This window comes from Mastomys coucha, unplaced genomic scaffold (genome assembly GCF_008632895.1).
Source record: "Mastomys coucha isolate ucsf_1 unplaced genomic scaffold, UCSF_Mcou_1 pScaffold22, whole genome shotgun sequence".
In the NCBI taxonomy this organism is placed as follows: Eukaryota; Metazoa; Chordata; class Mammalia; order Rodentia; family Muridae; genus Mastomys; species Mastomys coucha.
Genome location: NW_022196905.1, coordinates 31,282,040 through 31,309,003, shown reverse-complemented (window position 1 = coordinate 31,309,003; position 26,964 = coordinate 31,282,040). Strand labels below are relative to the sequence as shown.

At 51.4% G+C, this 26,964-nt stretch overlaps 1 protein-coding gene across 4 annotated transcripts in view; it reads right to left on the bottom strand.

Annotated features, from left to right (window-relative positions):
* Positions 1 to 26,964, bottom strand: part of Ppp2r2c (protein phosphatase 2 regulatory subunit Bgamma) — an 89,677-nt gene that overhangs the window by 21,527 nt on the left and 41,186 nt on the right. For 2 of the 4 annotated variants that reach the window (XM_031341895.1, XM_031341894.1), the window contains exons 2-5: positions 12,565 to 12,662; positions 9,634 to 9,799; positions 7,429 to 7,541; positions 3,701 to 3,878 (exon numbers count right to left, since the gene is read on the bottom strand). In XM_031341895.1, coding sequence (XP_031197755.1) covers positions 3,701 to 3,878; positions 7,429 to 7,541; positions 9,634 to 9,799; positions 12,565 to 12,662 — 555 coding nt within the window. Of the gene's footprint in view, positions 1 to 3,700; positions 3,879 to 7,428; positions 7,542 to 9,633; positions 9,800 to 12,564; positions 12,663 to 13,391; positions 13,414 to 17,429; positions 17,596 to 26,964 lie in introns of those variants that run through there. The other 2 variants (XM_031341896.1, XM_031341897.1) reach the window with 2 other exon arrangements.

Here is a 26,964-nt window from a genome sequence, read left to right as displayed (position 1 = left end):
GCTCCTGGCTGCCACAGCACAATGCCAAAGGTGAGTGGGCGAAGCCTCGGTCACCTAGTTTTCAGAGTTCTGGAACCTAAAAGTCCAAGGACAGGGCAGGAGCCCCCTCCTCAAGGCCACATGTGTTGGCCACTGGTGTTTCCATGAGGTCACCCACTCTGTCCTGTGTCCTCACCTAGCCTCTGCTGGCCCACTGCGTCAGTGCCCTCATTAACCTCTCCAGCCAAGGACACCAGTCACACCGGACTCCTGTGGCTTAGATTTAAGTTAACAGCCCTGGAACGCACTGACTCAGATCCGCCTCATCCTGGGATCATGGAAGGGGCTTAAGCACGGAAACTGGGGTTATGGCACTGTATTCACAGAATGTTGAGTCCCTGTGCCAGGCATCTGACTGACTTCTGTGAAGCATTTGTAAGTCTGTCCTCTGGATGCTGGGTTGAGATTTCTGCCCCCACTCACTACCTCCTTCGTGAAGTTGACAACCTACATGCTGCTCTTGCGAGTCCTGGCAAACACTTGTCTGCATCCCCAGCAACTAAGCAAATGCCCCACACTGTTAAATGAAGGAACACATAGAGCCTCAGGGTACAGAAGAACTGAACCAGGACCCAGGAGTGCAGACTTTCGGCCTCTACTTCAAACCTTCAGCCTCACATATTCAGTAAGCCCTGGATGACAGTTCTGAACTGGCATACCTATTGCTTCTGCACAGAGGTGCCATGGGGCAGCCATGAGAGGCTTCAGCGTCCCATGAGCTGGTAAGGGTGGTGTATCTAAATGGTAACTGTTACTGGACCCAGCGGCCACTCCGTTCTCATCACCTGCCACACAGGCCCATCTCCATCGAACGGAGGAGAGTGGCCAGGTGTGTCGGCCAGGGTGGCTCAGTGAGGAGGCCGATGTTGACTTAGGTCCTGAGCTTGCCCAACACCACCACTCCAAGCTCCTTGCAGGTCTGCTCCAGAGATGCAAATGAGAAATGGGCTGTAGACCAACACTTGCTGTCCCACCAGCTTCCGGCACAAGAAACCGCTCAAGGGGGAGAAAAATCAATACCATCCTTAAAATCCTTCGATTGCTAAAAATACAGCTGAGGTCCCCCGTGCTATCTAGTACCTTGAAGATGTAGACAGCTAACTCTGAAGTCGCTGGCACCACACACCAGCACTTCAAGTGGTGGTGTTGTGAGACATGAGGTGGTTTAAATGGGTTGAGTGGGGTGAGGGAAAACTTAGCCGAGGCCTGGTGCACTGGCTGGGTTGCTTCTGGGCCCCCGATGGAAACTTGGCTTTGCTCATTCTGCCTTCCTGGAAGCTGATGATCACAAGGAGAAACAAAAGGAGAATCCAGGCTCCCAGACTCTAGAACACAGCCTGACCTCCATCTCCTTAGAGTATAGGGTTTGAGTCACCTAGGTCTCATACAGTCAGGAAAGTGGCTGTCCCGGATCTACACACGAGCTTTCTGTACTCTAAGTCACTTGCTTGCTTTGTATCTAAATGCTCCCACTACCTCTGCACTGAGCTGGGGAGTGGCCAGGGACACAGGGGCGGTCTCATCCTGGATTCCAAAAAGAGTGTGGGCAGAGGGGCATTCATAGAAGATCCTGTGTAGCCAGAGATCAAGGAGCTGGGGCCCAAGAGGGGCTCTGCCAGCCCAGTGGGGGTCATGGCAAGGACGGGTGGGAATGGCCCATGGGACTGTAGGCAGAGGTTTGTGGGCAAAAGGGTCATGGGGCCAAGGGTAAGAGGGGAGTCAGCAAAGTGGGGAGCAGGCCGCTCTGGGTCCACGAAGGACAGGTAAGCCTGCGAGTTGGGGGAGGAGATGAGGAAAGCGTTACCAGGGATCATAGGCTACCACTGAGGAGCACAGAGCAGGGTCTCAGAAGCTGAAGGACCCCTGAGAACTTTAGACAGAGGCTAACAAGAGCAATACAGAAAGGGGCTGCAAGGCCCTGGCCCAGATCCAGCCTAGCTCCCTGCGCTCAGCGAGAACTCACACAGACCTCTCTTCTGGCCCTATCCATGCCAGAAGTGAGACTTCTCTAATTACCCAGCTGCCATCGGATCATGGAAACACCTGCGGCCCAGAGCCCAGACCCTTTTCTGCTAAGGGAGGCTCGCCTCCAGGGAAGAGCCCAGAGCTCTGATCCAGGTGTCTGAATCTCATCACCATAGCCTGGAGCAGCACCAGCAGGCCACGGGGAGACAACATGGCTCCCCGATTAACCTGTCGGTCAGACAGGAAGCTGCTTCAAGTCCTGGTTTTCCCTAAGCCACTTCCGGGTCTTCAGCATGTGACTTACACCCCTTCCTCCAGTGGACAGGACAGGCACCTCTTGTTACCAGAATATGTCACTTTCACACAACTGGAGCTACACACTACTTGGACACAGAGTTCTAGAACAGCCATGTTAGTCCCCTAGTCCCCACAGGGCCACCAGTCCACTGACATGCATTTTTCCCCACTCTGTCTGCAGCACAGGTTCCCCGATCAATGATCCCACTCACTTTCACACGCCCCCTCTGCTCCACACCCAGCAGAGGCCTGCCTTGGCTTGCCAACCTGCTGCCTATGGCCCACAGCAGAGATGGATGAAGAAAGTACTCGGCACACACTGGCCTGTCCCCAAGACCCCAGCACTGATCACTAAGAACTCCTACATGTCTGGACTTTGCATGCCTAATGCCAGCATCAAGCATGTCACTTGGTCTGGCACACAGTGGGTGCTTGATAAACACCTGCTGGTGAATGCTGTGCTCTTTGACATGGGTGAGCATAATTCCTGTATTCCAGATGGGATGAGGAGCCAGTAACACAGGGAGAAGGCTCAGTGTTGGGGTGATTGACTCTCTTTCCTTCCTCACAACTAACTTGCTCTAAGATCCTATGGTCACCTAGGTCCACAGACAGTTACAACACAACCCAAGTCAACAAAGTCAACACTTCTTACTGTCTGTATTCCATCCTAGCTATGCCTTTCCCCACCCCACCCTACTCTCTCCCAGGAGATACAAGCTTAGCTCCATGACTCAGGTCCCTTACTGAGACCTTCAAGGGGCTGGTGACAGTGCCTACCTCACTGAGAACACATGAAACTTCACTTAGTATAGCTGTCACTAAGTCCACATGACAGTGACACAGTAGCAGCCTGCCCACCCTGGATCAGCCCTCACCTTTCCCAGCTCACTGTAGGCTATGCTTAATGTCCTGTAGGTAGTCCTTTTCCTTAGCAGGCTGGAAGAGAAACAGTGTCCACTCCTTGGCTTATTCTGACACCAGAACCCCACTTCTGCCTGGCTTCTGAAATCCTAGCTTCTAACACTGCAGTTGTCACTTTACATCCAGAGTGACATAACATTGGACCAACACATAGGTATGTAACCTCTAGGTAGCTGTTCTGAGGGGTGGTCAGCCTTCCCTGCTCCTCCGGGGCACATTGTCTCTAGCTTTCTTGTTCCTTCCTGGTTCCTATGGGTGCCCAAGGTGATGGAGATCACTGCTACTACAAGGAGATGTGGAGTGGTGGAGCCTTCAGCCAGTTGTGTCTTTACAGTGATCACACACACAGCCTCTTTTACACCGTGCATGAGAAGGGTTCTTCAGAAAGGAAGCTGCCAAGAAACAATACCCTGCAAGCCAGTATGCTTATGTAACACCCCGAGGCCACGTCCCCCCAGGTCAAGGCCAAGGATACTGAAGCTGCGATCAGTGATGGCCAAATGCCAGAGGTTGATGCGTAGGTCGTCCGCTGACATGTACGTCTCACAGTCGCTATTGACAGAGATGGAGTTGATGTGGTAGGTGTGGCCATTGGCAAAGATCCTTCTCGGGCTCACCTCCACCATCAGGTCCATGGGCTTCAGCACAGGCACCTGCAGAGAAGAGTTGGTCAGAGCCACATGGGCAGGGGAGTGAGAGGAGTACAGGACACAAATCTCAATGGGAGGTCGCAACACTCTTGTTTCACTGCAGGATATGAAATGAGAAGCCATCGAAGGTAAATGTCTCTCACCGGCCCTGCTCATGATGCATTCTGTACATGGCTGCTTAACTGTGAGGTTTTCAAAGTTTCCTAACCTGTGCAAGGAGCTCAGGAGGTAAACCCAACCCATGTCGTGTGAATTGAAGTGCCCAGAACACACACACACACACACACACACACACACACACACCCTGAAGATTCAAGCTTGACAGACTGATTCAAACTGGGTTATTGAGGATGTTTAAAGAGCTACACACTCAGAACCACATTATCTTGGGCTAATCCAGTCCCCTTGTTAGCCATTGGTTACCCACCTATCTGTCTGATCTAACATCCCTTTAACCATCAGGTAAAAGCTTGTGTGAATTTATCAGCTTCCACCAAGTGAGGGTTAGAATGTCATCAGACAGCATCTGAGAATTTCCCTGCTTAGCTATATCCACCTACCCACTGTCCTGATCAATGTGTGTAGAAAATGCCTTGCTTTATGGCTCCTTAAAAAATCATGTAGCCAGGCTGGAGAGATGGCTCAGAAGTTAAGACTGCTCTTCCACGGGTTCTAAGTTCAATTCCCAGCAGCCACATGGTGGTTCTGTTAAGGGATCTGATGCCCTCTTCTAGTGTGTCTGAAGACAGAGGTAGTATACTCACTCACATACATAAAATAAGTAAATCTTTAAAAAATAAATTCGTGTAGCCACTTCCATATTGGGACATATTAATTGGGACAAGCTGAATCTGTGTTCCCAGGTCATGGTCACTCAGATCTGGTTAGAATAAACGCCTTTTCTGCCCCTTTGGAGGCTGGTGTTCTCAAGGCCCGGTGGGCCCTTGTCACAGCTGGCCCACCCTAAGGTTATCTGCCTCATCTTCTCCTGCTCCTGTCTCTCTGGCATCTACCCAGGTCCCACACAAGCTTCCTCAGTGAGTACATAACAGGCTGTGTCCCTGGATGGGGATGACAGCCTCAGTGCCATATGACAAGCTCCTCTAGTGCAGAGGAAACCCACCCTGGACAGCATCTCTCATCTGAGCACTGGCACATGGAGAGCGAATACAAATGTGTGGACATGTGTGGGCATGTGTGCATGTGAGTGTGACTGTCCATGCAGCACAGGGGCATGTCCACCTAACTCTGCTGGGTCCCCTGTTGCTACCTGTCTGTGTGACTGGATAAGGGTATCTCTGAACTCCTCTGAACTCCTCCAAGCTCCTCTGTCTGGTCCCGATGTATGGATACCATGGTCAGTTACTAGCCTGCCCCTTTCTCATGTTACAATCACCATCTACCTTGGGGAGCCTGGATCAGAGAGACAGGAAGTGGGAGCATCCTGTCTTTCTTCTCTGGAGAAAGAAGGAGCATCGTGGCCCAGCCTCTCTTGCCCTCCAGCAGCCAAGCTTTCTCTCGTCAGCCTGAGGATACCTTGGCTCTCTTAGCTCCTAATGCTGAGTGTAGGAAGGGGTCACCTACACTGGTTTGGACTGGTTACACCAAGTGAGCACATCTGGTGTTGGCTGCCAAGTGCCACTATGACATCCCAAGCCATCTGGAGGCCAGGGGAGCTATGAGCCAGCGTCAGCTACCACCCACTCTGCTATAGTAGGAAGAGACTGGTGCCATCTTCTCATGACCACTGTAGGACGCAGGGGTCTTGGTCCCACTTCATAAGGAATATGGACTGGGTGGTGACTCTGGAGCCTGACATCCACAGATCCAGGTCCCAGCTCCTACTGAGCTCTTCCATGGAATGATACAATAGGGGGGCCTGGTGAGGCTAATAGGAACTACCAGTCGAGTGCCTAAAAGGTATGCACACTCACTCGAGGAGATAGCAGGGACAGGACTTGAACTCTGGCCCTATGGCTCAAACATGCATGCATGCACACACATGCGAACACATTCTCTCCCCATCCCCTTTCGATTTTATTTAGCTTATTTTGTGTGTATGACCATTTGGACTGCAAGCATGCATATGCACTATGTGTGTGCTTGGTACCCAGGAAGGTCAGAAGAAGACGGTCCCTTAGAACTGGAGTTACAGATAGCTGTAAGCTGTCACATAGGTACTGGGAGCTGAACCTGGGTCCTCTGCAAGAACAGCATCGCTCTTAACCACTAGGCCATCTCTCCCGCCCCTCAGAACTCTTTCATACGCTGCTGGAGGATACAAGTCCTTTTGCTTCTTAATTAAGCAGGACAAGAGTTGACTCTGACACAACACTACAGCGCCACCTTCTGGCTTCACTGGACCAAAATGGATCTAGTCCAACTCCTTGCGCTACCCAGTAGCACAAGGCTAAGGGTAACCCACAGGGGAAGTGGCTGGGCTCTGGGCCTCAGTTTCTCCTTTCTATAATAGGGATTTTCTGACTACTTTCCCCCTCAACTGCAGGTGCCAAGGCCTTCACAGACACAGCCCACCACACCATTCCAGTAAGGAAACATACATAGTGTTTGTTGTGTAATGGATTAAAACTTTCATCTTCGAGGAAATTCTGAAGACATAGGTTGTAAAGGGGATGTGAAACAACAGGATATTTTAGGATAGGATGTTTAAGAGGAGGAGAAACTACAGGATGTTCTAAGGCATTGAGTCTCAACCTGTGGGTAGCAACATCCCTTCCAGAGGGGTTGCATATCAGATAGCCTGTATATTTTTACATTACAATTCCTAAGTGTGGCAAAATTGCCATTATGCAGTAGCAATGAGGATAATTTTATGGCTGGGGTCACCATAAATTTGAGGAACTATATTAAAGGATCACAGCATTAGGGAAGCTGAGACTGCTCCAAAATAAGGTTGAAACACTCCACCCATCAGGGAAGCTCCTTTATGATAGTAGAGGATCAACTCAAAATAGTTTCAGGAAGTCCCTGAAACTGACCAGGTTCACTAAGCCCCTCCCTCTCCAAGAATATGTACACAGTAGAGACTGTAAAGAGTTACTCTCCAACAAGCTGAGCTGCTTAGAAAAGGCTCAGACCATCAGCCTGGAAGAAGCAAAGACCAGAGGACTGATCAGCCAAGCCTCCCGGAAGAGACTCAGAACAGCTGAGCCACCTGGAAAGGACACTCTTCAACCTGCTGAGCTGGCTGTAGGGCTGTGCAGTGAGCTCCTGGCTCCCAGCTTTGTGCAATGTCACTCATGCTAGGGTGAGATTGGATGACGCAGCTATCTTCGAGCCACTTCTGTTCCTGTAAGTAACCGCTCACCCACGTTCCTGTAAGCAACCTCAATAAAACTCACTGGTTCGTTGCACTGGACTTGGTAGTGTCTGTACTTTGGTCATCATCCATTTCCTATCTGGCATGAGTAGACGTTTGTTCATCACCCCAGGAATAGTGTCACAATGATGCAAGTTTGAGTTGGCCCTAAGAGTCCTAAAGGTCTCACGACTTGGTAGACCATAACGTTGAGCGTTCGTTCATGAAGCTCACCTGCAGTGACGTCACCGTGGACAGGTCTTTCAGCTTCCCCTCCTCATCCTTCAGGTTGTAGCCCTCGGGCCTCTTGTCTCGTTCGGTAATCTTCCATAATTTAATAGTTTTATCTTTAAGAACAGTTCAGAGAAGAACAAAACATCCTGTCAACAGCTAGACCAGGAAGAGAATACCCACTCTAGCCAGAGGAACAGTGACGTGTGCCCTGGGGTCACCACCCTGGGCGTCACCATCCCATGTCCCTCTTTTCCTCACCGTGCTTTATGTAGAATACCTCTGCATACGGGCAGTCTATTTCTGCCATATCTTTTAGTCACTGGCAGGGGATGTTACTAGGTCAAAGGGTATGCCCCTGGCAAGGATCACTACTGACCTCTACATTGGCATATACCACTATGTCTTCCTGAGAAGAGGGTGGCCTTTCTGTCAGTCCTAACTCGGAAGCCAGCTCCAGGAGCCTCTCCCCTGTACTCCTCCCTTGGATGTCACAGGAGGAAGAATCAGTGGTGATAATTTTATGGCTCAGCTTGGCTATGCCACAGACATTGTTCAAAACCCATTGGCTCTTCTTATGAAGGATCCTTTAGAATTAATTAAAATTTAAATCCATAAGCAGATAACCTGCCATCAGGAGATGGCAGACCTCATATCATTGGCTGAAGGCCCTGACAGAATGAAAGCCTACCTCTCTGGGAAGAGGGGATTCTGCCAGCAGATACCCTCCAGATTTGAGCTGTGTGCTTCTGGCCTCACAATCACAGGGGCCAGAATGATAGCTCCTCTCCATCTCCACCTTTCCCTCTCTCCTCTCTCCATCTCTCCCCCACATGCCTGGCTTCTCCAGAGGACCCCGATTACGCCCACAGTCAAAGCCAACAACACTGTGAACATGAGAAGGAGCTAGAGAGAAAACTGCTTTCAAATGGGGCCCTCAATAGGGATGTGGCCTTCTGTGAGGACAGAGTAGAAGTGGCCTGTAAAGCTGGTCTAGTCACTTTGTGGGGCTAAAAAGTAGATGGCCCCCATGGCTGGCTTATTTCCAGAATGGTAGGAAGTGATTTTTAAAGACATGTGTGCATATGTGGGTAGACACACACACACACACACACACACACACACACGTGCATACACAGACTTAGCATCATCTTCACAAGCTCCTGGTCCCACATGATTATCCATCCACCAAACATGCACACAGGCTAAAGACCCCAGAGTACAGGTGTGCTAAGCTGAGTCCAGCCAGGCCTACAGGAGGCCATATAGATCCTGTCCTTTCAAAAGCTGGCAGAAACACAAAGTTAGAATGGCAGGTGTCCGTCACAGGACAGTCAGGAGGAGGTGAGACATTAGGGCAGACTTCGTGAGGCAATATCCCGAGGATGGAGAGGAGATTAGGAGGGAAGTGACATGTAAGAGATTCTGGAGGGCAAGCTGGTGGCAAAGACTGAGTCACTCTCAGGAAGCCTTGTAGCCCTCTCAGCGGTGGGACTTTCTCAGGGAAGGCACAGGGGATGCCATCTTCCCAGTCTTCCTCAGGCTCAGACAGCACTTACTATTCTCAGAACACTGAGTGGATAGCATATCTCCTCACAACCACAGAAGGGAGCTGTGTTGACCCCTGGGTAGTGTGGAAGCTGAGGCTAAGGAAAGCAAGACCATAAGTCCCAGTCCACAAAGCTGGCCTGGACCCAAGTCTACCCCCCTCCCCCAAGACTCCTGGCCCTGGCTCATGGGCTCAGAGGAGGAGAAGAAGAAATAGCAAGGCCAAGTGTGGACTGCATGGCTGTCCCTGGCCAGCAGAGGTTCCGAAGCCTACACCCAACACCTTGGGGTTGCAGGCAGAACTGGCATGTGGCCATAGTTGTTCTGAAGCACAGTATGTTCTGAAGCAGAGAGACAAAGGTCAGCTGCCCGTCCTTTTGTTTGCCACATCACTGGGGACAGCCCCAGTCTGGGTGACTTGTGACTCTGGCTAAGAGTTCAGTTTGTGTCTGGTGGTCCCTGGTTTCTGGCCCTGGTCCCTGGTGTTTGAAATATTCAACCTCGTCTCCACCTTGGAGTTATCCATGACCATTATATCTACAACACTGGAAGATCTGTGATCAGCCAGGGAAAGCTGAAAAGTGGCCTGGTCATCACTAGAACCACAGAAAAGCCTGGAAGGCCGAGTGAGTCAGAACAGCCATGCCTGCAGGGCCTCACCATTGGTGGACAGCAGCGAGTGGGCGGCGTTCTGCTGCGGGAGCCATTTGATCTTGTTGATTTTTTCCTCTATCTCCAGGCTCTTCAGGTAGTCAAACTCTGGCTCGTGGCTCTGGAAGGTGCTGTACACATCGTATTCACCCTGGCTGTGGGGTGCGTTCTTGCTCTGCAGGGAAACCAAAAGGCAGACTGAGCCACAGGGAGTGCCCAGGGAAGATGGAAGCAGACATGACAAGGGGCTGAACACGTCTTGTAATATGTGTCCCATCAGCATCAGCAAAGGAAACTGCTGATGCAAGTGTTGATTTGTGTTCAGGAGTGTGTGTGTGTGTGTGTGTGTGTGTGTGTGTGCAGGGGTTGTGTGTGCAGGTATGTGTGTACAGGTGTGTGTGTGCAGGTGTGTGTGTGCAAGTGTCTGTGTGTGCAGGGGTGTGGGTGTATGCAGGTATATGTATACAAGTGTATATGTTTCACAGGTGTGTGTGTGCAGGCATGTATACAGGGAGGGTGTAGGTATATGCAGGGATATGTTTGTGCAAGCAGTGGGTATGAAAGTGTGTGTGTGTAGGTATGTGTGTACAGGAAAAGTGTGGATATATGTAGGGGTATATGTGTGCAAACAGTAGGTAGGAGGTGGGAAAGTGTGTGTGTGCAAGTGTGTATGTGTACTGGGGTACAAATGTATGCAGGTGGTTTTGTGTGTGTACATGGGTGTTTGTGAACATGGATGTGTGTATACAGGGTGGATGTGGTTATGTGCTGGAGTGTATGTATTGTGCATAAGGGATATGCAGGTGTGCCCGGAGGTCTGTGTGTGTGGATGAGGGTTTGCAGGTGTATATGCAGGTTGTATGTATATACAAGGATGTGGGTATATGCCGGAGTGCATGCATGTGTATGAACATGCACACACCAGGGACAAGGGACACCATTAGGCATCATCCTCAGAAACACTGCCCACCCTCTTTGAGGCAGAGCCTCTCATTGTCCTGGACCTCACCAATTAGGCCAGCAAGCCTCAGGGATCTGTCTGTCTCCACCCTCCCCAAAAGCAGGATCACAGGCGCTTGTATTTTCATATGGGTTCTGGGGAATTCAACTTAGATCCTCATACTTGTGAGGCCATGGGTCTCCCCATGTTTCCACAGAGTGGCTCCATTCACCCCACTGAAGTCAAACACCGATGCCAAGGCTCTATCTGTCTTCATTAGTTAGGTCTTAATCCTGCTTCCCATGATGGCTCCCACCCCAGTTTAGGCAGCAGAGGTCCTATGAACTCCCTCTTGGTGGAGACCTCCAAAAAACTGAGTGCTGAACCTGCCATAAATACTGGGACCACTTTCCTCGCAGACAAGTCAAGTTTCTATGACAACCCGAGATCAAAGCTGGGAACGAGTGAAGACGGCCAGCCAAGCACAGCTTCGGGTTCTCTGCTCCTTTGGAAAGTGCCTATTTTTAGATCCCCGTCTCTGTCTTGCATTAGGATCTATTTGAAAATCTTTCCACATCTTCACCTCCTCTTCCCATGAACACTACTAGTTGTGAAAAAGGTCAGCAGGACCAGTGGGAGAGACAGACTAAAGGAGAAATGCCAGAACCTCTGAGCTCCGTTCTCTTTGCAGCGGGCAGAATGATGGCTGACTCTGGTGTGCCCTGTTGGAACAGTTTGGTCTTGTGACACCTGCGTGCATCAGGCTGTCCCTGGCCTGCCCTTGGTGAGCAATTTTAAACCCTCTGTGCAGTAGTTCTTCAGCTGTCAGATGAAGGATAACAGCAGCTCGTGCATGATGGGGTGGGGATGAGCTGTATGAGCTAATGTAGTGAGGGGGCCACACTCTGGAAGCGTGAGGGCGGCTCCAGCTCCTCCCCTGGCCTGCCTCCCTTGAGCCTCTCTCTCCCTTCTCCCTTCCCTGGTTTCTCATCCCTCAACACTGTTCAGTGATTGAAAGGCCCCTTACTGGGGTGACAGAACACAGCCAAGAGCCCAGCAGGTTTCCATGGGGCTTGCTGCTGATTGGTCTGTCTATAAATGGGTGTGCATCTGCACCCTCAGGAACCAACAAGAAAGAGAAAACAAGGAAACTGTGTGGAACGGAGAATGTTCAGCAGGGGTTCTGCGTAAAGTGGATTCTCAGAGCATGGGTGAGGGGGCTCGGGCCACACCGTTCTTAAGGGTTTCAGAAATGACCTCCTGGGTGGATGGTCTCTGGTTGCTCTTGTTGTATTCAGAATCCAGCATGCACATAAACAGGGGAGGGCAGAAGAGTAGATTAAGACTGGCTTGAAGCCAGGGGTGGATGCCACACACCCTCAATCCCAGCATTCCAGAGGCAGAAGCAGGTGGATCCCTGAGTTCGAGGCCAGCCTGGTCTAGAGAGGTTCCAGGACAGCCAGGGCTACACAGAGAAACCCTGTCTTGAAAAACAAAACAAACAAAAAAGACCGGTTTGAAGAGTGGAAGCCTGGGAAAATGTACCCAAGCTGGCAGAGCTAGATGGGGTTGGGGTCCCGTCTCCTTCCCCAGCAGCAACTGGAGGCCACACAGGAAGGGAGGGCTCTGCTGAGAGCTTGCTGGGTTTGTCTGGAACAGCAGCTTGTCAGTGAATAATCAGCTCATTTCGAGTGGGGGGCTTAGCACATACCTTTGGGAGCTGTCCCAGTCCACTTGCCAGGCCCATCCCCAAATCCCTTTCCCTCTGGCCTAGGGACCTTGTAACAGAAGGCAGTCAATAACAGAATTCTAACTGGGCATCTAGGCAAGGTGGACCAGAAGTCGTGCTCAAAGTAAGGTCTGCATTCTGCCAGGCCACATCTACCTCAGCCCACCCTCCCCTCCCCTCCCTCTCCCTCTTCCCACCCTGCATCTTCTTCTGCCTCTAGCCATCTGCCCATCCTCTTCCTGCCTCCCTCATGACCCTTCCACACACATACCTCTGGTTCCCGCTGGAAGATAACCACCCGGCCACCCTTGTCACCTGTGGCGAGCAGTTCCCCAGTGTGGTTGAACTCGACAGTGGAGATGACGTCAGCTTGAGGAAGCAAGACAGAAGGCATCGGTTAGCTGGCTGTATCATCACACAGTGACATCCATACATTGCTAGGCTCTGTAGACCCCACACCCTGGGAACCTCTGGAGCAGGAGTACAGACAGAGCATGCTGCAGGTCCCCACCCTCCTGCAGGAATGTGTGGCTCTTCTTACACCCTGTCCCTCACATAGCAACAGGCAAGCTTGACCTTCTTGCTCAGCAGGTCACTGGTACAAACCAGACACTTAGGCTGAGCTCCAGCCCCAGGGGACAAACTGAGGACAGGGTGGGGTCAAGCTGAGGACCTGGGGTCTGTTGGGCATTAGGAAAGAGAGGTACCATTCCACAGGACTGGATGCCATCAGGTCCTTCCACAGGTCAAGATGGACATCCACAGCTTTGAAAGGGAGGCAAGGGAAGGCAACTGTCTATGGGGACAGTAGGGACCAAGGACCAAAACACAGTGGCTTTAGTCTCTAATGTTCCCCTCTGGGGTAACTAAGGCCTAGGAATGAAGCCAGGGAAGCCACCGTGCTGGAACAGATGAAAAGAGGGTTCAAAGCTGGGGACCACAATGGTTAACAGACTATCTGCAAACTGGGGGCAGAAGGTGGGTGGCATTGCAAGCCACCTGGGAGTGCCTTTTCTTCCCTTTTTGAATCAGGCCCTATGTTCATTCCTTAGACCTATGGTAGGAAAAAAACCAGCCACTCCCTTGCCAGGACAATACCTGGTAGGGGTTGGGGTGAAGTCCCAGCTCCCTTTTAAGAGTCTCACTCCAGGCAGGCCTCTGGGATTTCTCCCAAGATGTACTCTAGATGGCTGAACTCGACTTAGCACCCAGAGGCTTTTCTCATGAGGGTCGTCCCAGCTGTGTGGGCAGGTATCTGGAGAGAGCCCACAGGGCTAGGCCACACGTAGGAAGGACAGTACCAGGCCTGGCAGGAGAGCTTCTCCTTCTAGACAAAGCCAGAGTTCACCAGCCTTAAACCTGAGGCTGTCCTACCACAGGATTTATTGGAATCCCAAAATGATTTTTATTTTTAATCTAGACATAGTCCCAATATTGAAAAAGTGGAACTATTCCTGACAAAGCATATTTCCAATACATTCTGAAGCACAGAAAGTTCTAGGACATCAACCCATATGGCCAAGCAGCAACGGTTGGTAGAGCAGAGCAGAGTCTTCCCCTGTGAATGGGATTCCTAGCAATTCTTCACCTTTCTGACCTGTGCTCTGTCAGGACTAAAACCTTTGACCCCAGCTATGGTAACAGGAACAACTGTCAAACAGGTCCTCAAGGTACCAGTCCTCCGTGGGCCCCAGTCAATCACCAGCATGCCTCCCTGACTACACTGACTATATTCCACCCTTCAGACAGTCACCAGAGAGATGCCCTTGGACCGTGCTCTCTCTCCTCTTGCCTCAACCGCCAGCAGTCTCCACACCTGATTTCCTTCTCTGGGTATTAGCAGTAGCAGACAGCCTTTCTCTATCCCAACAACCATTCCTCAGCTCAACCTCCATGACACCCAGCCCCAACGCTCAACCTCCATGACACCCAGCCCCAACGCTCAACCTCTATGGCACCCAACCTCCATGACACCCAGCCCCAATACTCAACCTTCATGACACCCAACCCCAATGCTCAACCTCCATGACACTCAACCCCAACGCTCAAACTTCATGACACCAACCTCCATGACACTCAACCCCAACGCTCAACCTCCATGTCACCCAGCCCCAATGCTTAACCTCCATGACACCTAACATTCATGACACCTAACCCCAGTACTCAACCTCCATGACACCCAACCCCCACGCTCAACCTCCATGACACCCAGCCCCAACGCTCAACCTCCATGACAACCAGTCCCAATGCTCAACCTCCATGACACCCAGCCCCAATGCTCAACCTCCATGATACCCAACCTCCATGACACCCAACCCCAATGCTCAACCTCCATGACAACCAGTCCCAATGCTCAACCTCCATGACACCCAACCCCAATGCTCAACCTCCATGACAACCAGTCCCAATGCTCAACCTCCATGACACTCAACCTCCATGACACCCAACCTCTATGACACCCAACCCCAATGCTGCCACCTGTCCTCCAAAGGGAGGCCTGGGCCCCTCCTAAATGCTCACTTACATCACTGTGCCCCACAGGCTGCAGGGAGTCAATATGGAGAGCCCAGAAATACTATGGCTAACACCATGGCACATTACTTCCTGCCCAAAGCTACTAACAGGTTTGGACTTCACATTCAAAGCAGTCTGTAACTGTGTACACCAGGACCCCAGATCTTCCCTTCTCCTGCCTCTGCTCCCTTCTCTGGAACTCACATGTCCCCCACTTGGATGGTAAACCTCTCACCGGTCCTGGACTCTGGGCAGGGTCCTGTGATTTGCTTGGGCCTATAGGACAACAGCTGGCAAGCTGCAAGCAGGACCAACAAAGGATTAATATATGCAGCTCTACCCTATAGCCTCTGCTTTTGCCAGCAGAGGCACCTTACCAGGCTAGTCCACCAGTCCTCACAGAGGCAGAGGCAAAAGAGCCACTAGCTGACCCCAGCCTGAGGCAGGCCACCAGTGGACAAGCCTAAAGTGGGCCCTTTGCAGATGCATGACAAACTGTTTCCCAGAGATAGATACCTGCCAGGCTGGCCCTATCCTAATCTACCCTGCCATCATTCCATGCCTGACTGACCCAGTGTCTCCTCATCCCAGTTGATGTCAGCATCCAACCTGGTCTGGGTGTTCTCCCCTGACATCAGGACAACATAGTCTAGAGACTTTCTTCTCATCTTGGACGTGGGCAGCCTGCTTGGCGAACTAGTGTGGCCGCCTTGTTGAACCTTTTACCAGCATCTTCACCACATTCCATAGCAACCTGCTCCCCCTTCTCTGGGCCTGGGCTGTATGCCGTGTTCCTTTTGTATCTGGTAGCTATAATGTGTACTTCAAAGCCGCAATGGTACCTGTGTCTGGTATAGTATGTGCATCTACTCAACACAAACATTTTATTTATCAAAAACTTTTCTTTGGCCGGGCGGTGTTGGCGCATGCCTTTAATCCCAGCACTTGGGAGGCAGAGGCAGGCAGATTTCTGAGTTTGAGGCCAGCATGGTCTACAGAGTGAGTTCCAGGACAGCCAGGGGTACACAGAGAAACCCTGTCTCAGAAAAAAAAAACCAAAACTTTTCTTTGGGGGTGCTGGGTATAAAACCCAGGCTATTACAAGCTAGCATTGAGCTATACCCCCAGATTCAATGCATGCCCTCCAGAGGGAGCCCCTGACCCACACTGGGAATCTGAGCTGTTATAAATACCAGCTGTGATAGCAAGAAATTGGGGCATAGATAAAGGATGATAAAGGGACATACCATATCTTTCATGCTTTGCTTAAATAGAGGGGAGCAGACAAGTGCCTGCCACACACACATACACACACTAAGTTGTCCTAACCACGGAGCCCATCCCTCTATGCAGCACCTGCCCTGGTCCAGGATCATCTAGGCACTCAGGGATGACCTCAAACCTACAGAACTGGGCTTCCAGATGAAACACTGGCTCTTGTTGTTTCACATTAAAACTCCCTAAGGGGGAAAAACAGAATATAAAATTGTATATAAAATGTCTTAATTATATAGACCAGTGATCACAGCCTTGTTAAATAAGCAAACAGGCTGAGGTGGGGGGGTTGGAATTTTGTTAACATAAAGCTGTTAACAAAGCTTTATGCAAGATGGATGCAATAAATTTCCCTCTCTACTTTTGTAGATGTTCTGTGATGCAGCTACCTTATTTTAATAACTTTATTAGGATATAATCAATACATCAAAAGCAGCATTTTTAATGTAGACGATTTGATGAGTTTGGGTGTAGACATAACACTCGTTATTTTTATGATGGAAAAAATAATGCAATTAAATTAAAATGCCGACATAACCTCACTATCCAGGGCAATTGAGGTCCACCGAGGCTGGGCGGTTACCACAGTAACAGACACTAATGTCTGTGGGCAATTTACAATTTGTATGTCATTTTCATGTCCACTGCTTCCTTGGAGCCACAAAAGCCCCCCTGGGGGGAGAGATGACTCCCGGTTGGTGGTGGGAAGATGCCTCGCAGTGCTCCCTCCACAAAGGGAGGAGATCTCCTTGCACCAGTTAGAAGTTTGGGTTAGCATCTTAGCTCAGGCCGGTCAGCTGTTTGGCCTGAGGTGGGCATCACAACTGTTCTGAGCCCTGGCTCCTCATCTGTGGCAAGTCTATGATGGGTGGTCTTTCTGGGAACAGAGGATGGAGAGGCAACTGGAGTGGAAGAACCAGGGCAAAACAAAATCTACTTAGAGAGCCACAGCCTTCTGCCATGCCTGCCTCTGGCTTCTAGAAAGTACAGTGATACTCAGAAGTATAGGTCGTGGGCCTGGGACTCAGCCCCTCCAGTCCTGTTCTGGATGCCAGGGCAGAGCTACCTCCACCCTCAAGAACCTTCTACCCAGGCCAGGGCCCTGCCAAGTTCTCCAATCAAGGGCTACATGGGGGTCACGCCTACTGTCCTTATTAGGTCGTAGGGGTACACCTGAGTCAAAGCTACCTCAGAGAGCCAGGAGTCACTATCCACCAATGTCAATCTAAGTCATCAGGCAGCCAGCCCCTCTGCAGAGAAAGCTCACATCTTCTCCTAGCAGAACTGACACACTTCCTGCCCCAGTACCACCTCCTTCAGGAAGTGCTTCCAGCAAGCTTGCCTTACCCCATACCAGCAAAATTATCTTTCCGCTAGCTGTGGGCTCAGGGCCAATGTGTGCCCCTTATAAGGCCTCAGCTCTTCTTCCCTGGTGGTCTATGTCCATATTCTCTAGTCTTCATCATGAAGAGCGGCAGGGTCTGCCACCAAGCCCAACCACTTGTACTGGGAGATCCTGCTCATCTAGCTCAGGAACCCTTATTGGAGTGGAGTTCCCATGGTGACAACAGCAGAATCTAAACCCATGACCAAATAATAAAACCAAAGCCAAACTATCTGTGTCACTGGAGGAGAACCAAACACTAGGAAACCTGTGGGTCAGCAAAAGCAGAAAAGCCCAATCCGGGTGAGCCTCCTCACTCAAGACTTAGCTGGCCTCGGGGGAGGAGTGGGAGTGCCTGTGCAGTGTGGGCAGCTGCAGACACCCGGATGGCGCTAGTCCTAGGCTCTTCTGCAGAGTTGTCAGACATGCAAAGGAGGTGAGCAGGGTGGACAAGGGGCCACTGTCTACCACTCTGAGCTAGCCCAGGGTGTGCCTGTCTACCTGTGAACACCTGGAAAGTGAGAGGTGTTACTTCTGGTGGCCATGTAATGACAGGCTGTTGCACACCACAGGCAAAGATAAGCAAAGGTTAGATTGCATGCCCTAAAAAGATGACAAAGGCTTGGACCTTCAGTCCTGCAAGCAGGAGACTGCTCTTTAGTAGATGGTCAAGATAAAGATGTCAAGCTGCAGATGGGAGAGGTTGAAAGCACAAGGACCTGACATGAGAGTGGAGTAGGACCCAGGAGTGGACACACACACAGACATACACAGACACAAACACACACACACACACACACACACAGAAAGGACTGCAGGCAGGAGGAGCTGTAAGCATAAGGACCTGACATGAAAGTGAAGCAGGATCCAGGGGCAGACAGACACACAGACAGACACACAGACAGACACACACACACACACACACACACACACACGCACACGCACACGCACACGCACACGCACACGCACACACACACGCACATGAGGAAAAGACCAAGTAATGAGAAGCAGCGAGCAGACCCCAGTCTACCAGTCAAAGACTACCAACAACACCAGAGCTAGGAAGGGGTCAGGCTGAGTCTATCCTGGGGCCTGTAGAAGAAGCGCCAGGGCTACCCTGCTGACACCTGGATCTCAGACTTCCTTGTGCCAGTAGGATATACATTTGTTTTGAGCTGTACAGTTTGAGATATCAGCCCTAGGACCTCAGCATATTCAGGCTGTGGTGAGACCATGCCCTATGTGCTATGAGCCCTGGAAAACGTAGGCATCACCATCTGTGCCAAGGTTGGCCTTCCACCTCATGCTGTGTGGAGCTGAGATGCCCACTAAGGTTCATCAAGGTGACAGCAACCCAGCCGCAGCTCCATTACTTCCTCTCTGTGCTTCAACCCATCTGAGCCCAGACCACCCAAGGACAAAAGGAGCAACTGCCATCCTTGCCTGGCCACTATGCATCTAAGGCTTAGAAACACTTCAGATGTCTGGGGCTGGTTATGATGATGTACTCCTTTAAATCCCAACCCTTGATAGGCAGAGGCAGGTAGATCTCTGTGAGTTCAAGGCCAGTCTGGTCTACATAGTGAGTTCCAGGACAGCAAGGGCTATATAGAAAGACATATCTCAAACAAAAACAAAACAGAACACAAAACAAACAGAAGATGTCTCTGAACTAGGAAGTTTCAGAGGCTCTGGAAAGTCTGAGTGGACCTTACAGACAGGAGATCCTAGGGAGACTCCTTCCCTCCCTGACCATTAAGAACAGCACAGTAGGCATCAGGGCTCAAAGCAGAGGCTTGGACAAGCCCAGCCCAGTCCTTCTGACATTTAATGAGCATCCAGAGGTCCAGGCTGCTGCTGAACAGACAAGCATGAGAGGAGAGAAGAGCCAGGCCTCACAAGAGAGGACGAGACCAGGCACAGGACATGCAGAAAGTGAAGAGAGGCTAGGGAAGGCAGAGGCAGCAGAAGCAGCTACAGGAGTTGGGGTCTGGAGAGACAAAGAGAGGACAGTTAGGACTCTCATAGAAAGAACATCGGGATTAGAGAGGGTGATGCTGAGATCTGCCTCCTGGTCTGAACCTCAGGTCAGAAGGGGTCACAGTCAGCTTCGAACCCTTCCCAATCTCGCACCTGCACGTGCTCAGTCTTCTGAACAACTTTGAAAAGCTGTGGTACCACGATCCCCCCACTGGTCAGATGGAGAAACTGAGGCAAAGAGGATACTTGTCAAAAGCCACTTGGCTACTGGGTGCAAAGCTGAGACCTCGTAATCCCTGGCAAGCAGTCTCCAGACTCCTTGGATTTGACACTACAATTCTTATCCCAGGCCTAGTGCTTCTTAAGCTTAAAGGAGTTAGAGGCAAGAATCTGGGGACTAGTAAAGGAAAATGCTGGTGTAGGGGTCCTCAGACTGCTCCAAAAGATGCCCAGGCCTGACCCCTGAAGATCTGGGATGCGAGTCCGCTAGGGATTTGACCCACATGGGCTTCAGGATCGCAGAGAGGCAACCCAGGGTCATCATGTATGTGTGCGGGCTACACAGATGACAAGGGAAGATGACAGAGAGAACCAGAGGCAGCATACAGCAGGGAAACTCATGGGCCACTAATGGCCGCTGGATACAAAGCTGTGCCTCACAGGCAAGTACTCTGTTAGACAGCTCTGTGGGAACCTTGTAGACCACCAGAAAAGGAATCCATGACAAAAACAGGCATCTGCGTCTACATCCCAGAATGGCCAGAGCAAGCAAAGTGCCTGTAGCTAGAGAGTGATCCATCTTCCTTCCCATTTTTCCTATCCTGGATTCTTCCCCACTGGGGTCCCCTCCCTCATGGTGGAGCACTGACATTGGGAGAGAGTTTAGAAGCATGTTTAGAGTCTTGTTCTGAGTTCAGCATCTTCTAGGCTGGTGCATGACATGCCTAATTCATAGCTCACCCTTTCGAAGGGTGCCTAACCCTCTGTGGATTCCATGTGCTGGGAAGCCAACAGTGTCTTCTAACCTGTAGTTCTATCCCCCAGAAAAGAAGTTTCAGACCCGGGCAGCATCCTAGTCCGTCTTCCCCAGCCCAGCAGCCACAGATCCACATCTGTCCCGTCTGTCCCTGTGGGATCAGGCCACCGTCAGTCCACATAAATAGCATCTCATGATGCGCAAGTTCTGTGAGGGTCATGCACACTGCACTCACTGGAACCCAGTTGCCTTGCAGGGCTGCTGTAACATTCCATGCCATCAAGATGGTTTTAACACAGGTCCCTTGCTCTTCCAGCAGAAACCCAAGCCCCAGAACAGCCCAGAGTGTGCCTCTAAAAGTCTCCATCCCTTGACCAGGGCTGGGGCTGCTGAGGGAGCCAGTAGGCATCCAGAAGACCCAATCCCTCCCTCCCTGCCCCATGGCATGTCTGCTGGCCAGACTGATTCAATAGCAGATGGGCCTGGAAGGCAGACAGGCAGCTGTGGATTTGCCTGTGGTCAGCACCATGTGGTTGAGCCCAGGCCAGGTTGGATGGTGCTCAACGAAGCAAGACACTCAGCTCTGTCTCTAGCCTGCTGGCCAGGTGGCCTGAGGCCCATCACTGGCCTCCAGGCAGATCAGGGTGAAGGAGATGGAGAGACAACACCCCCACTCACTGCCTGCTTCTCTGAACTGCAGGCTCCAGAAGGGCTCCCGTGGTACCCAGCCTCTCTACTACTGAAGGTTCTAGAGTCTGGCCTGACCTGGTAGGCATGATGGGGCCTGGAATCTATAGAGGGACAACTCCCCCCTGTGGGCTGAGATTTGAGGGGTCCTGGCATAGGCTTCTTGGCAAGTTACAGTCTGATACTCAGCTTCCCAGGCTCTTAAATGGTTACAATACATGTAAGGATTAAACGAGGCAGCAGAAGCAGGATAGCACAGCCAGAGACCATTGTCAGGTACAAATAGCACATCGCTGTTGTCAATCACTATGCTGGCTAGTTTTATGTCAGGTTGACACACATTAGAGTTACACAAAAGGAGGTCATCTCAACTGAGAAAATGCCTCCATAAGATCCAACTGTAGGGCCCAGTCCATTGTGGGTGGTGGCAGCCCTGGGAGTCCTGGGAGTCCTGGGTTTTATAAGAAAGCAGGCTGAGCAAGCTATGAAGAGCAAGCCAGTAAGCAGCACCCCTCCATGGCCTCTGCATCAGCTCCTGCCTCCAGGTTCCAGCCCTGCTTGAGTTTCTGTCCTGACTTCCTTTAGTGATGGACTACGATGTAAAAATGTAAGCTAAATAAACCCTTTCTTCCCCAACTTGCTTTTTAATCAAGGTGTTTTGTCACAGCAATAGGAACCCTAAGACAATCTCAGCAGCAGCAGCAGTAATAACAGCATCACCACCACCATCATTCTGGATATAAACCCAACGCCTGGCCACCATGACAAAGGCATACGAATAACAGACACATAGCGAGAGATGATGTAAGGCATGGTGTTCTGCTAAGGACCTGGGTTTGAGTCTACTCTGGCCCCATCGTATGCTATCTTCAGAGTCTCCGTTACTCCATTTGTAAAGTGGTGACAGTGGTGAATGAGGACACTGCCCTTCACTGTGTGAGAAGGGCAAGCTGCCTGACATTGATTTGGACTGACCGCTCAGATATCTGATGTTGGCTGGCTGGGGCTGGCTGGGGCTGGCTGACTGGGACTGGCTTCAGGCCTCCCAGCACCTGGGGTCCCAGGGGCCTGTACTCCCTCTCAGGCTGCAGCTGTCAGGCAGGAAGTGGGGACCATGACAGTCTGGCACCATCAGGTCTCATCCCATCAATGTGTCCACCAGACCTTCCCAAGGCCTGTCTGGTCCAGGGTGGGTCAGGCTCTTAGATGTGGAATCCCTGGGCAGACTCTTTAAGCAGGGTGCTGAGATCGTAATTGGCAGACCCAGCCCATCTCTCCTACCCACCTCTCCTGCCTCAGCTCTGGTTCAGGCCACGGCTAACACCATGCTATCCCGCCAACCTTCCCTAAAGCCTTCTGTGAATCCCCATTGCTCCCATCCTCTTATCTCCTTTCACACAGTTAGCTCTGCCTTTTAGCCAGCAGGTGTTTTTCTCAATGCTCTGAAAGAGACAGGCCTCTACTGCTTACCCACTAAGCAGCTACTGCTCACCTACTGAGTGCCAGACCTTAGGCCATACATCAAGGAATCAGAAGAGTGCCATCTGAGTCTGACAAGTAAGGAGCTCGGTCCTTACACACTGTAAGCACTCACATGGCACAGAATAATGCTGGCCTCTGCTCAGTTCCGCCTCCTCCCTCACTGATACCCTGTGGGGTCTCCCACTCAGGCCATTGCTGACATAGCCTGGGCTGCCAAATTGCAAAGGAGGCGGTGGCTTTGGAGGGGTCCCTCCCCTGGATATCAGAGGGCCTTACACAGATGCATTACAGAATGTGAGTTAAACCACCCCCAGCAGCGGGGGGCAGGGTGTGAGAAGCTGTCTTCCATGTGGAGAAATACAGCTTCCAAGGGTCCGATTTGCCGGTGACCCAGCAGATGGCTGCTCCACACCTGCTGGCCACCAGGGTCCGTACCCTCAATACCACCCTGCAGGCAGGAACCTAAGACCATCACCATAAGATGGCCTTGCACCCTCACAGAGCTGGATCACAGCACTGGGCTCCTTAAGCCTTGCCTGTGGCTTGGGGCCTGGAACTCCAAGCACGACCTCTAGAACAGATTCTAAACCACTGTGGGTTTCACAAAACTGCCTTTAAAAAAAATTCCTGATACAACATAGGTAGGTGTCTTCCACAGCCAACATAACTAGCATGGCCCACCCAGAACAGTGAGTCATACTGTTCCACATTGGTAGGACCCATGTGCAGCTCTGAATGCCAATGTTACTCTGAGCAGCACCTTGCCCATACAGCCAGGCACAGCCCCTGACGCCCTAGGAGGCTGTCACATGACCGTTACTAACCATAAAGCCCCCAATGACTAGCCAACACCACAGACACCACACCCAGAAAACTGCCTGAAGGACAGGCAGATCCTCTGGACTCCATGTCCTTGCTATGATCAATAACCTGGATTGAGGAGATCACCCATGGCCAGGGTCTGGCTGGCTGTGCAGGAATCAGCTGCTCTGTATAGAAAGACCTGAGGTGCTGTTTCCAGCCGTGTGCAGTTGTGGTAACACCTAGAAGGATCTGGAGCCCCAAGGAGGTGGTGTTTGCTGCTCTCAATTCTGCCAGCAGCCTGAGGAGAGGGGACTGAGAAAGCAGCTGTTGCCAGACTGAAGGCCCTGGTCAAGGATGCAGATCTGCCCACACCTGTCTGGTCTCTCACTACCTTGCTGAAGTTCTTCATTCTCTCCTCCCTGTGGTGATGGATCAAATTCACTCTTGTTCACACTGCACGGCGCGGGGGTTGGGGGGGAAGCATGAGATTCGGGCAGCTGCTGCTCTTGACACTTGCTGTCAGTGTCCCCCCATGTCCCTCACCTGCAGAATGGACAAGGTACTGCCTGCTCTCTTTGCATTCCTTGGATTCCTCCTCTTCAGCAGCCATGCATCACGTTTTTGCATGGATCAGGTGTGAACAAGCATAAAGTGGTGTTATTCCTGGACGTGAGTGTCCATCTTCACTGGGGGGAGTCAGGCTGCAGACAGCTGCCGTGGAGGAAGACATGAGGCCTGGGAACACCTAACCATAGATCTGGGGGTGAGGTGGGGCTCCCTGGAGGAGGCGGTGGCACTGAATTTGAATCCTATGAACTCATTGGAGCAGAAATGCTGCAGGTAGAGAGCCACAGAGGGCTATGCATGTGTGCAACTAATCCAGAGGGAACCAGGACCCTGGAGTACCAGCTTCTTGCAAGAACTCAAATGACCATCGGGAAAGCCCACCCCACCCCCAACTAGGCAGCCTAGCTCTAGGCACCCCCTTGTAGGCAGCTGGCAAAGCCAGGAGACAGGAGGGGCCTCTCAGTTAATTAGAACAACCAAGCAGCCAAGGACTTCAATTATGGTGCCTGGCAGGATGGTGCCTCCCATGCAGGTGAAGATTAAGCCCACCAGGCTGGCACTCTCTGGGCAATTAAGCACAGACCAGCCGAGAGCAGCTTCCTAACTAAGGTGGGTGGGGCGCGCTCTGTGCTGCAGATGGGAGCCTGCTCAGAAACCGTTAGAGGCAAAAGTCACAGAAGCTGTTCCTCCGGCTCTGTCTGCTGCTTCCCAAGAGCCTTGTTTGATTGAGCAAATAACTCTCGGGTGTTCTCTCTGTATCCACGAGTGGAGGCAAAGGGGAACCTTAATGGCAGCAACTGTCCCCAGGTTAGAGGGATGTCCTGCTAAGGGTGCTACTGTCTTTACCCAGGGAACATCCTTTGCTCTGGACTGGATAATGCATCTCAGATATGAGAACACGAGTCCTCCCTGGTGACAAAGGATGCTTACAGGAGGGCTGGGGCTGCTTCTAACCCTGCTGCTCACGGTGTATCCACAAGTATGGATACTTTGACTTCTTGTGCTCCAGGGCAGTATTTGTGCCATCAGTTGTGACACACCTGGGAGGCACGCTCAGTCTCCTGAGTATTCGGAGGGACAGTCGTGAGTGGCCTAAAGAGTGTTCTTATCCTGTAGGCATATTAGAAGCGCCCCAAAGCCTGCCAGGAAATGAAGGGCTCTAAGATCTGCAGCGGGGGGGGGGGGGGGGGGGTAGATAGGGAACAGCAGGGATCTCTAACACACTTCTGGGAAGGGTTCCTCTTGAGGCAGGGGCATGTGTGGGAACCATATCCTGTAACTAACAAAGGTGAGTGGTATAGAAAAGCCAGGTGGAGCCAAGCCTGAGTATCTGGGATAAAAAATGAAATCGCTCTGTAAAGACTTAATAAAAATTAAGTGAACACAATCAGGAGGTGCTGAAGACTCGGGTTTGACCAGAAAGACTCCTCCGGAGCCTCAGCCATGCACAGGGAAATGTCTGTGGCCAAGGATCACTGTGCCTTACATAATCCTTTACTTTTAAATGGATAGAAGTCTGGGGTGAGGAAGTCGCTGCCTAGGCAGAGGCTAACCAACACTGTACCTTTACACTGGACCACCTCAACCCTCTTGCAAATGTCACCGCCCCCAGGGCAATGTTCTGCTATTCTGTGATGTAAACCAGGGGAGGTCCTTTCTCAGTGTGTTAAGGTGCCACACCAGAGTCTGGTCTGGAGTGGGCAGCCTGGATGAGAAGGAGTCCCATATGAGCTTTGAGTCTGCTTTGAGCAGGCAGAGGAATGCCAACCATAGCTAGGGCTCCCACTCTGCTTGTGTCAGCTTCAGCAAGCCCTTGTCCTTTCCAGATCCCAACCGCCTCATTAGCACAATCTGAAGGATGCTCGAAAGAGTACAGAGGCGGGCTGGAAGGGTTGAGCATGAGCACCCAGCAAGAGCGACAGCTGAGGGTTCTGAACAGTGTTCCTGCCCTGTGGCAGACTGTGCTTGGAAGGTCACCTCTGTCCAAACCTTGAATTCCTGAAGTCAGCTGTATAGCAGCCGTTGTTACATAAGCATCGTCATCATATAGATGGGAAAATCAAGCCAGAAGTTAAAGGGACTGCCCAAACTCACAGAGCCCCTGAGCACATGCCTGGGTCAGCCTCTTCTCTTCTCTCACCTCTGTCCACTCTGGTGAATAAATGCATGAATACATGAATGGGGGTTGCCGCTGAACAAATGCCACCGGGAAGCCCAGCCTTCCTTCAAACCCAAAGCAGGAGGATCCCCGATTTAATTATGAGGAAGGAAGCCACAGGCAGCCCCATGCTGAGCCTCATCTCCAGTGCTTTCATTACAGTTTACAGCTTCCTGGGCCCATTAGCACATCCCCAGGTTCCCCTGGAGTGATTGGCTGGGGGAGGGGCCAAGCCTGTTCTTCCCTCCTCGTCGTTGGAAAGGGGTTCAGGAAGGAGCCACCTTCAATCCAGACACTGACTCATCAGCAAACACAAATTAGTGCCATCCTGGTGATCACAGAACTGGAGCCAGGAGCAAATATGGCTGTAGACGGCAGGATTGAGGGGAGTAGGCAGAGCTCATGATGCTGTCAGCATGTCCACCCAGCCGCAGACTTACAGTCAGGGCTGGGCTGTGTGCTGGCAGGGGCGCCTTGAGCTGAGTTTATCTATTATTATCTGTTATTGTTCATCTGTTATCATCTATTATTGAGGTGATGGATATACAGGCAATAGTTAACTGCAGGATGAAGCCCAGATGTCTTCGGCCCTTGGGCACAGTGCTATGGGCTGTGGAGCCCCTGGGCAACAAGAGTGCATTCGCTCTGTACAGTAACAGGCTTTCTTAGTCTCCTAAATGTTCATCAAATGACCTTTGCTGGCCCTGGAAAAAAACGCCTAACACCAGCCATAGAGGGCAGTGGTGCCCACTAGACTTGCACATTTCCTGGATTAGAAGAACAAAATGCTAACTCCTTGCATCTCTGTCCAAAACAGTCTGCCTGCTGAGCCCCAGGACCTCTG